A 12126-nucleotide genomic window follows, 5' to 3' on the forward strand; every position below is an offset into this window, starting at 1 on the left:
CCCGCACGCTCAAGCGTTAAACGTGCACATTGCCAAATTGATCAGCCTGGAGATGCTGCCGTATAGGCTTGTGGAAACGGAGGCTTTCAAAAGCATGATGGCGGCGGCGGCCCCACGCTACTCGGTTCCCAGTCGCCACTACTTTTCCCGATGTGCCGTCCCAGCCCTGCACGACCACGTCTCCCGCAACATTGTACGCGCCCTCACCAACGCGGTTACTGCCAAGGTCCACTTAACAACAGACACGTGGACAAGCACAGGCGGGCAGGGCCACTATATCTCCCTGACGGCACATTGGGTGAATTTAGTGGAGGCTGGGACAGAGTCAGAGCCTGGGACCGCTCACGTCCTACCCACCCCCCGAATTGCGTGCCCCAGCTCGGTGGTGGTATCTGCGGCGGTGTATGCTTCCTCCACTAAACCACCCTCCTCATCCTCCTACGCAACCTCTGTCTTGCAATCAAGATGTATACATACATACAGCGGGAGCACTGTAAAAGGATGGTGAGGGAGTACGTAGCCGATCGCACGACCATCCTCGGTGACGCCTCTGCCCCTACAACTACTGGGTGTCGAAGCTGGACACGTGGCCTGAACTCGCGCTGTATGCCCTGGAGGTGCTTGCTTGTCCTGCGGCTAGCGTCTTGTCAGAGAGTGTGTTTAGTGTGGCTGGGGGAATCATCACGGATAAGCGTACCCGCCTGTCAACCGACAGTGCCGACAGGCTTACACTCATCAAGATGAACAAAGCCTGGATTTCGCCAGACTTCTGTTCTCCACCAGCGGACAGCAGCGATACGTAAGCAATACGTAGGCTGCACCCGCGGATGGAAGCATCGTTCTCTCTCACCATCCAAAACGGGGACATTTCTGCTTCATCAATCTGTGTATAATATTCCTCCTCCTCCTCCTGCTCCTCCTCCTGAAACCTCACATAATCACGCCGAACGGGCAATTTTTCTTAGGCCCACAAGGCTCAGTCATATAATTTTTGTAAACAATTTTTATACGTTTCAATGCTCATTAAAGCGTTGAAACTTTCACCTCCACCAATTTTTATTTTAACTGGGCTGCCTCCAGGCCTAGTTACCAATTAAGCCACATTAACCAAAGCGATTAATGGATTTCACCTGCCCTCTTGGTTGGGCATGGGCAATTTTTCTCATTAGTACTGTTGGTACACCAATTTTTGGGGGCCCTCGCCTACAGTGTAATCAAATGAATTTTTAGCCCACCTGCATTACAGCTGACATTACATCAGCTGTGTTGGGCACTGCAATGGGATATATTTATGTACCGCCGGTGGGTTCCAGGGAGCCACCCATGCCGTGGGTCCACACGGAGTTGTAACTGCATGTGTCCACTTCTAAAGAACCCCAGTCTGACTGGGGCATGCAGTGTGGGCCGAAGCCCACCTGCATTAAGCACGACATTACCTCAGCTGTCATGGGCAATGCAATGGGATATATTTATGTACCGCCGGTGGGTTCCAGGGAGCCACCTATGCTGTGGGTGCACACGGAATACCCATTGCGGAGTTGTACCTGCCTGTGACTATTTATAAAAAACCGAGCTCTGACTGGGGCATGCAGACACCTTGACAGAATGAATAGTGTGTGGCACATAGGTTCCCCATTGCTATGCCCACGTGTGCAGCTCCTGATGGCGGTGGCACAGGATTATATTTCTCATTGCTTCTGTACAGCATTGTGGGCTATCGCCCCGCCCCTTTTAAAGAGGGTTGCTGCCTAGCCATGCCAACCCTCTGCAGTGTGTGCCTGCGGTTCCTCCTCCTGGCAGACGCACTTATAAATAGACATGAGTGTGGCGTGGCATGAGGGCAGCTGAAGGCTGCGCAGGGACAATTTGGTGTGCGCTGTGGACACTGGGTCGTGCGGGGGGGTTGGGCAGCATGTAACCCAGGAGAAGTGGCAGTAGAGTGTCATGCAGGCAGTGATTGTGCTTTGTTGGAGGTAGTGTGGTGCTTAGCTAAGGTATGCATTGCTAATGAGGGCTTTTCAGAAGTAAAAGTTGTTGGGGGGGGGCCCACTCTTGTCGCTATTGTGGCTTAATAGTGGGACCTGGGAACTTGAGATGCAGCCCAACATGTAGCCCCTGGCCTGCCCTATCCGTTGCTGTGTCATTCCCATCACTTTCTTGAATTGCCCAGATTTTCACAAATGAAAACCTTAGCGAGCATCGGCGATATACAAAAATGCTCGGGTTGCCCATTGACTTCAATGGGGTTCGTTACTCAAAACGAACCCTCGAGCATCGCGATAATTTCGTCCCGCGTAACGAGCACCTGAGCATTTTGGTGCTCGCTCATCTCTACTATTTAAGTTAAAAAATGGTACAGTCTTTTTTTGAGACTTGGGGGAGTTTTGTCCAGCTGCTGCTGCAGAGGGTAAGAGAAAAACTAACAAACTGCTTCCACCATACTTGCTGGTTCCAAGAGCAGATGGCAGTGTGGGACCTTCCTGTTTAGGGTGTTCTGTTGGTCGTGTCGTGGTTGTGGGGGCCTCTATACTCTTTGGAAGGTTTCCAATACATAGGTCGAGAGTCTGTTTTAGACAAATAGATGCAATAATAATAGTTTTTGAAAACAGACTCATTCTGCGAGTTAATATTAAGTATATTTGCAGTTATAACGGGTCTAGAGTTTGTTGTTGTCTTGGGGGGGGGGTTTGTTTATGTTTTGCTCCCTTTATTTTGTTCTTTCTGTTAGTTGATTATATAAGACAGAAAATGTAAGTCGGGTTGATATCCATATCTATGCCTGCTAATGGACAGTTACAGATGGTTCATGTGACATATCTCTGCCCAGACATTGGACAGTGAAACTGCTAAAAATGTCTACAAAGTTATTGTGACGTCAAATCTTTATCCCGATCCGGTTAATAAAAACATTTTTTAAAAAGTGTGTATACAGTCCATATTGAATATAATATACAATCCATGCTACATATTTTTGCACTACCAGTATAACCTAGGCCTCTTCAAGGAGTATGGCCTTCAGCTGGAAAGGGTGTCCAATCTGGAACCTGATGGTTAATTCAAGGCTATCAAGAGCCACAGGTGTAATGCTTTGTCCTCATGCCAGGTGAGTCCTTTCCCGCTTTTGTCTGCTATCTTTGGCTATTGTATTTTGTTGTCAGAGCACTATCCTGCTTTTAACTCTTGTTTTTCCCAATCACATATAGTAGAACAATATATTAACATTGCTGCATGTGGTTACTTATGGACTATATTTTAAGAATTCCATTGACTACCTAAGTATCACCAATAACGTATTCAGTGGAAAATTATCGGTACTTAAGAAAGACCAACTTCAGAAACACTTCTATTGTATTCAAAAGTTTCATTGCACCTGCAGAAGGTAAATCGGCCATATTCTCTAGTTACATAAAACTATGAACCAGAAAAGACAAATTACTTTGTGTTGTAATCACACAATAAAGTTTTACAATATGCCATAAAAGATGTCATCATATCAGAATGATACCCTAGTTAAATCTCTGTTGCCACTGCACAAAAAATGAAGACTATGCCAATTGAGATAAGTCTTTTACTTATTTAAAGGAACAGTCTGTGGAAAACTGAGCGAACCTTTGAAAAGTTTGGTTTGGATAGTTCACCGAACTTTACCAAAAAGCTTGGTTTGGTCTTATTTGGAACAGAACCAGAGCTTCACCAATAGCCCTAAAGCTGGTGTTTAACACCATCTAAGAGCCATAAAAGTCCTCATTCTTCTTCTCCTCTTTTTATCTCATTCTTCTTCTGCTCCGCCTCCTACAGAAGGTGAAAAGAGGAAGAGGAGGAAAAAGAAAGGAGAAGCATGGTGGTTAGACTTGTAGTACTGGAGTCTTAGGTTCAAATCTGACCAAGGACAACATCCGTATGGAGTATGTATGAATGTTTTTAGAAACCCACACAAACATCCATGCTGATGTTGTCCTTGGTCAAATTTGAACCCAAGATTCAAGTTCTTCAAGTCAACATTGTTAACCACTGAGCAGCATTGTAGAAGGAGGAGGAGCTTTTAGTTGATTTAGCTAAGACAAATTGCCTAAGGTTCGGGTTCATGCCAAACCGAACTTTTTGCAACGTTCGAGCCAAGACAGGGTTTGACTGTTTTCGTTCACTCAATGCCAGTTTTCTTACTGATGGGACCCCTAGCAAAGGATTCAATATTCCTAAAACAATTACACAGAGCCAATTGAACTTTATAGACGGTCTGCCTAATGCATGAACCTGCCAGGTCCTCCAGATGCTCTTTGTAGCTTTTCTTTGTACTGGCTAATAGAGAATTGTCCTAAATCTTGGAAACTTACTATAAACTCTGAATTACCCGAACATTTGAAACCATACACCTTTATATACACCGGTAATATACACATAAACCAAGCATAGTTCCTTGAGTTACCCTTCCTATAAAGCTATTGCTGTATATTAGTTAGACTGGGTTCACATACATTATTCTGTCTAGCTAGTGTTTTCATGCCAGAACCAGACCCAACTGATGCCATTTTGACGTATTTTAGGGTCCAGTCCTGAATCCATAGCCGGACATAGAGCCAGATTAGACTGCAGTCAACATTCTGTTATCTGACTTCTTGATAGGTCCTGTGCACCAACTGAAGCGCTATATACAAGCAACAATATCATAGACTAATTTAAGAGATCGGTCCTTGTGTCAGTTTTTCTTCGGCAATTGACAGCCATGCTTGAGGAATGAGATGCAGGACAACCATACAAATGTGAACCCAGCCTTATTTATTTTTTAAAATCTGGAAAACTACCCATTTGGCTAGCATAACAGCTTCAACTGGGATCATCATTCAGTTTCCCTGTACACCTGCATGGCAAATATGCCTAGTTATGCAGTGCTACATCCCCTACTCCAGTACTGAGAAAATACATGGACAGTAAGACCAGGTTCACATATATACTTTGGCTGTGTGTATAGACAGTTATTTTATGCCTGATCTGGACAGAACTGAAGACATTTATATGAACAGCCAGACAGAAAAGTGCCGCATACAATATTTTCCTGTCCAGTGCAGGGAGAAACCCAGCATCAAAACTGATGTGCTGGATGCCATGATCAATAAATCTCTTAGAAAACTATTGGATCAGTTCTGGCATCAATTTCCCTCCTATGTTTTATTAAAATATTGGAGGAAAAAAATCAATGGATGGCTGGATATATTGGAACCCGGCCCTTTAAATATAACTAAGGCGGTGTCATGACAGCCATGAAGCTGGACCTTATATGTTGTATGATGGATTAAAGCAATGGCTGGTGGACTCCACTGACTTTTAATGGGGTTCGTTGGGGTTCCATAGAGGTTTCCACCATGATGACGAAATAACATTGCTGTTCCTGCCATCAAAAGTAACAAGACCTCCAACAAAAAGCAAACTTGAACATTGCTATGATATAAAAAAGACAAAAGTAAAATGAGAACAGTGCTCTCAAACAGTAAAATGGTGGGGTTGCTCTATAACTAAAATATCAACAGAATTTAACCAATCGGTAGTGAATGTAGAAAAAATACAATGTTCGGCAGTGTAATAGTAAATTCTCAGAATGAACATTAATTATTAGTACAGGCTTGTACCATTGATGTCCAATTGACTAAACACTATCGTAATAACTCTCCCAATATCCTGCAAGGTTCCAGAAGGTCAGGGTTGAGCAAAGAGTCTCTTGAATACAACACGGCCTTATTGAGCTGTTTATCAGTTACATTGTACCAAACATGTTTGTGACATTACCTTTGATCGACAGGTTTTTTTTTCTCTTTTGACAAAGTAACTTTTTTCTATGGATACAAAGGTCAGAAAGCAGGTTTTTCAGCGGTAAACAGGAGGCCCGGGATGGTATAAATATTGCTGGAGGCGCACAGTGACTCACAGTTCACGCAGAGACACAGACAACCTCAAATAGCTCAAGTCTAGAGATTGACTGAACTCCATGATGGAGAACGGAATGGATGCTCTTCACCACTCTGGAGTGGAAATGGTCCAATACCTCCAGATGAACTACAAGAGTTCCCAAGACTGGTTCATGTTCGTCTCCTTTGCTGCTGATCTGAGAAATACATTCTTTATTTTTTTCCCCATCTGGTTTCACCTTTGTGAATCAGTGGGCATCAAACTCATCTGGGTGGCAGTGATCGGGGATTGGCTCAACCTTGTCTTCAAATGGTGAGTATGTCCTAAACTATAGTATTTTATTAATACTAACAAAGAGAATTGATGTGTTATATCTCCTTCTCTTGGCTGGGAGGATAATACTGTTTAATTATGTTGACCTTACCAACTAGCATTTTTACTCTATATCATACCAGGGGTAATAGTGGTTAGCTGAAGTTTCTATAAGACCAGTTAAGACCGTCCGCCCATTCCAACCTATAGATAATTGGCATTATAGTTTAAGATATAATTAGACAAAGTGTGATATAAAATTGTGTACATCATAGTATAAATTAAGAGGACATCACTGTATGAGACCTCAAAAAAAACTCCTAGGTCCTTGAGCACTTATATCATTGGCACCTCTGGACTCGTCCCATTTTAGTTCACCCATATAAAATCCTTTTATTAATTACATTTACCTATACATGAATTGAAACTTTTTCAATAACCAAAAAACTTTCTTTAAATGTGCAATATATTAATTAATAGTGCCCAATAACACATACTTAGAATAGAATTTCCAATAATTATTGATTCATACACTGCATAAATATATAACCTACTCAAACCTGTAAGTGCTGTGACTTTCCAATTGGTTTAGGACCAATATAGTAGACCAAATACAAAAACATTCGCTGTGCTACTAATATTTTTATGTAATCCCTTGCTATCACACTGTTTCCTTTGATCTTATTGATCTTACTCATTTCTTTTCTTTTTCTAGGATCCTTTTTGGACAAAGACCATATTGGTGGGTTCATGACACAGAATACTATGGAAATGCAACAGCTCCAATTATTGAACAGTTTCCTGTCACATGCGAGACTGGTCCAGGTAAAAACAAACTACGGTATATATTAGGCAAGACATTGATCTACTACCATTGTTTATTCATCTTTTCCATTGTTTATTGTTCAACTCATTAGATAACATTTAATTAATAGGTTGTTAGAGCATATTACGTTGAAAAGGGCATTTTGCTTTGGCTCAGATATTCCAAAAAGATACAAAAAGAAAAAAGATTAATAAACAAGGTGCCCTGAATATTATTCATTCTGAGTCTATATGAAATTCCTCTATATTCAGGCTACCTTCTACCTCTTCCTCTTATTTGCTTGTCTTAAACATTGTACAGTTAGACATGTATAGTATATTCAACTAGATGAAGACATGGATATGCTCATGATTCTTTCTGTTTTTAACTTTTTAGGAAGTCCTTCAGGCCATGCTATGGGGTCTGCTGGGATTTATTATGTCATGGTCACATCAATCCTTACAATCATGTTAAAGAAAAAGGAATCAATGTTGACTAGCTGGTAAGTAGAGACCATCTTGACTAATATAACACAAGTTCTATAGCACTAACCAGCCCTACAAAATCATAATAACTCGCTTGCACCTCAATATATTGCAAGTACTTAACATAATTACTTTGATTCCAAACTTACCCAGTGAATGAAGTACCCTAAATAACCCATTAACTTTAAAAACTTTCCCCATCCCCTTGACCTTCAATCATATCACCATTAAGACCTCATATAGTAGTTACCATAATGGTCAATATGGAGCTTTACTTTTTGTCCAGATCTCTTCCTGACCTTCTTAATTTCCTTATATTGTAGTATAAATTGTATAAATGTTTACAACATTTGTTGGTTAATTTGTGGACTAATCACTGTATTGTAATTCTTGTATTTCAGGTGCCTGCGTGGAGCACTTTGGACTGTGTTTTGGACTGTCCAAGTCTGTGTCTGCTTATCCAGGATCTTTTTGGCTGCACATTTCCCACACCAGGTTGTAGCTGGAGTCATTTCAGGTATGTAATGTGAATAACTCCATGCTTATTATAAGCTTGACATTCTTCATTAAAGGGACTGTCTAGCTTTTAACTATGGATGGCCTATCTTCAGGATAGGCCAACAATAAGTAGTTTGGCAGAGTTCTGCCATCTGGGATCCAAGGCAACCATCTGTTTGTCAGACCTGTGCACTCATTCATGGACCTGATCTGTGCTGGAAGCAGGCAGCTTCATTTTCTCTGCAGTGGCCTGACTTTGTGTTGCAGGGAAAGTTCTGCTATTGAGGACATATCTTAAGGATAGGAGTTAGACGTTGGACAACCCCCTTTAATCTAAGATGTATTTGGAGTAGCCATTGTTGCTGTTTTGAAGCCTTACTCTCATCTTAACTCCATCAGTGCACCCTGTTGTCATCTTAACTCCATGCATGAGTCAAGATGTTGACCTGTGACAGGTTGGAAGTGACTGCATCCAGTTATAGTCGGTGCTCCAATGCACTGCGCTTGTTTACTGAAATCACTGTTGTGGGTGGAAAGCAAGAAAATTGCTCAAATATTGTTCTTATCTAGCAACTCATTTTGCTTTAGTCCCCTCATTTTAGATTTGTTGAGTTGGACTTGAATATGTAGAGGTCCATGCTTTTTCTAATCCCCATTGAATACATTAGTTGAGTGTTGCTTAATACCAATTGATATATTAAAAGCTCATGTAAGTTCCCTTGAGTTCTTTGAGTTATAACACACAATTCTAGATGTGCTGGAAAGCATGCAATCACACACGTTTTTGTAAATCATAAGGGTATTGTACATATATGTTGAGCATTTTTGCTGTGCAAGGTCTGGCAGCTACACACTGGATTTACCCACAAAGTAGATAAAGTAAACTGAAGGAACACTATTTGTTCCTAGGATAGTTTATGTACTGCAATATGATCTAAAGAGGGTGCAAAACCTGGTCTATACCCCTGTGTGATACTACATATATGCATTAGATAGTTGTCTGCCAAACACTCATTCGGTCAACAGCTATCTTGCTTGGCACCGTCATACACATGCACACTTGGCTCAGCCAAGCATGGATATGTTCTGAATGTAGAGCGGGGAAGGGAGAGGGGTCTGATAGCAGTTTAACTCCATCAAGAAAAAGGATCAAGCAATTCAACTGCTTGGTCCTTATTTCTCCAACCTCTGCCATAGGGCAGAAATGGTAGGCTCCCTGACCATTGACTGGATCCACTGGTATTGGCAGTTTTGGATGAGATACATCTAGTGTGTATAACCACCTTTAATCTTTTGGTAGTAGTGTGCTGTTGTGAAAAACTATTTAAAGCTTTGTTCTGCTCTTGTAAGGGGTGTTCTTATTTATGTATGAAAACTTCTGCTGAGAAGTGAAAACTAATCATGACATTGTTCCTTCATCTAAACAGGCATGGTAGTGGCTGAGGCATTCCATCACACGCAATCTATCTACAAGGCCAGTCTCAAGAAATACATCCTTACCACCCTTTTCCTGTTTTCCTTTGCTTTGGGATTCTACCTCATTCTTAAAGCAGTGGGTGTGGATCTCCTGTGGACACTTGAGAAGGCTAAGAAATGGTGTGAAAGGCCTGAATGGATCCATATCGACACCACCCCTTTTGCTGGCCTCCTTAGAAACCTGGGCATCTTCTTCGGTTTAGGGCTGGCTCTCAACTCCAAACTTTACCAAGAGAGCTGCCGTGGCAAGCAAGGACGTCAATTCACCTTTCGAATTTGCTGTATCGTAGCTTCCCTTTTTGTTCTACATCTCTTTGACTCTTTTAAGCCACCAACTAAAGTAGAGATGCTCTTCTATGCCCTTTCATTCTGCAAAAGCGCTGCTGTGCCCCTGGCTGCCGTAGGAATTATCCCTTATTGTGTTTCTCAGCTTCTTCACCAAGAAAGCAAAAAGATTCTCTAGGATGTTTTATTTTTTATTGTTGTATAGAATGTAGCATTTTCATAGTTTTTTAAATAACCAAATTATGAGCCATTGGTACAAAGAAGACTCTTCCAGACTGTGCCATGCTATCTTTAAATATGAGCAACCACCGTCTGCAGAGTCTCTGTTGCTTAGGCGTGTCAATGTTAACAAAAGGTATTGTGACCATGGCCATCTTGATGGTGTCATCAGTCAATTTAAAAGTGGTATGGACTCGTTGAGGAACCATCGGAATATCAGATTCAATAGTAGTAGAGACTATAAAACTCATTGAAGCATTCAGAATCTACTTCTAGAATTTTTGAATATTTGGCGAAGTGGAATTACCCGCCTCCAGTTACTTTTTTGCCCTACGAACAAAGACTTTTCAAATATTATCACAATTCTGTCCAAGAAAACATCATGATATGAAACAATCACCCCATCTTTATAAAGACTTAAGACTGGTATTGAAGGAGTTTACAATCTGCATCCATCAAGCTGTGTTAAATCTATAACTCCCATTCTTAGCTTCCAGTTAACAGAAGTGCCTGGATGCAATGGGACTGAAGATAATAAGCAAGCCAAGGACAGTGTAGTCCCATACAAGTACACAGGTTGTCAGAAATACTCTGAATGGGTAAATCTAATGTGCTGCCAAGTTGGTACATGATAATGAGCGTTGGGGGGTTTTGATATTTTTTTATACTTAGCATCTTTATTAATATATATATTTATTCACACATTAGCGCCTGATGTTATTTGGTTATTTTTGACCATGACGGATATTGTTAATGGTGTAAAGTTTCTCTAAACATTTTTTTGGAATATTACATATTTTTTAATAAAATAAGAAAATAAACAAATTATTTTGTTTTGTTATTTGTTATTGTAATTTATGGGAAATATAACGGAGATAAATGGGGTTTTAATTATATAGAAAAAGATAAGACGGGAAATACCTAAAGTGCTACCAAAGTGTATGTGTACCTGCAAAGAAGAGATTAGATTATAAACCCTATTTGGGACCAATATGAGTAAATTTGTTGTACAGCTCTGCAGAATATGTTAGTGTTATATACATGGTCATAAAGAGGGGTGTAGAAAAGTGTCATGGGCACTAGTGCAAATATTCGGCTTGTGCCCCCCTACATGCAAGCAACTCTTCTTCAGGCCAACGGCCATGGTGGGTCCATGACTTTCAGCTGTATCACTAGGTCTCATATGTGACCCTTCAATGCAGCACTAGCAGCCAGAGGAATATATATATATATATATACACACATATCAGTAACAACATAAGGCAACTCTTAGAGAACGGGCTTAGACACTTAGATGCAGTCTCTCAGTTTTATGTGTAGCTCTAAATACTGCAGTCACAAAATTATAGTCTGATACCAGTTCTGCACAGTGATTTGTGCTCACCACAAGATAATAAATGCCCCCTTAGTACCGCCAAGTTATAATGTCCCCTTTGTGTCCCCTACAAAGTAATAGAGCCCCCTTTGTACTCCCTTCAAGGTAATAGTGCCCATGTATCTCTATTTTGACTCCACAAGATAATAGTGCCTCATTTGGGCCTTCCATAAGGTAACTGTGCTCCTTTTGAGTCTTCCACAAAGGAATAATGCCCCTTTTTGTGCCCCTTACAAGATAGCAATGGCTAGGTACCCCATTTGTGCCCCCTTAAGGGAATAGTGCCATCTTTGTACCCTCCACATAGTAACAATGACCCTTTTGTGCCCTATGATGTAAGAGTGCCCTCTTTCTTCTCCAGCAAAGTAATAATGCCCCCTTATTGCTCCCTTTGTGCCCTCATGAGGAAATACTCTTTTTTGTGCCCTCACAAAGTAATAATACCTCTTTGTTCCCTCCGCAAGGTAATAATGTCACCCATAGTAACAGCACAAGGTGGTAATGTTATCCTCTGTCTTCACGGTCAATTTTATAAATAGCAAGTTGGTGCCATCCTTACATGGTGCATACACTGCTGCAGTATGGTATCTTCAATTGTCCTCCTCTGTCTGCTCCTTTCTGGCTCCTTCTACTCAGACTTCAAAGTAGAGCAGATAGAGGAGAAAAAATGAAATTTTTGGACCTTCCTCAAACACAGTTGCTGCTGGGATATAGCAAACTCTAATTAGAGATAGTCATATAGATTAATCTTTTCCTTCAACGGATTGTCA

The 12126-nt window shown here is 41.2% G+C and overlaps 1 protein-coding gene across 1 annotated transcript; it reads left to right on the top strand.

The window, feature by feature from the left end:
• Nucleotides 1-5932: 5932 nt before the first annotated feature.
• Nucleotides 5933-10822, top strand: LOC136587848 (glucose-6-phosphatase catalytic subunit 1-like). Its single transcript, XM_066586635.1, has 5 exons — nt 5933-6213; nt 6929-7038; nt 7415-7520; nt 7905-8020; nt 9429-10822. The coding sequence occupies exons 1-5, from the start codon at nt 5981-5983 to the stop codon at nt 9938-9940; spliced, it is 1077 nt and encodes a 358-aa protein (XP_066442732.1). The 5' UTR covers nt 5933-5980; the 3' UTR covers nt 9941-10822.
• Nucleotides 10823-12126: the final 1304 nt, after the last annotated feature.

This window comes from Eleutherodactylus coqui, chromosome 13 (assembly GCF_035609145.1).
Source record: "Eleutherodactylus coqui strain aEleCoq1 chromosome 13, aEleCoq1.hap1, whole genome shotgun sequence".
Classification (NCBI taxonomy): Eukaryota; Metazoa; Chordata; class Amphibia; order Anura; family Eleutherodactylidae; genus Eleutherodactylus; species Eleutherodactylus coqui.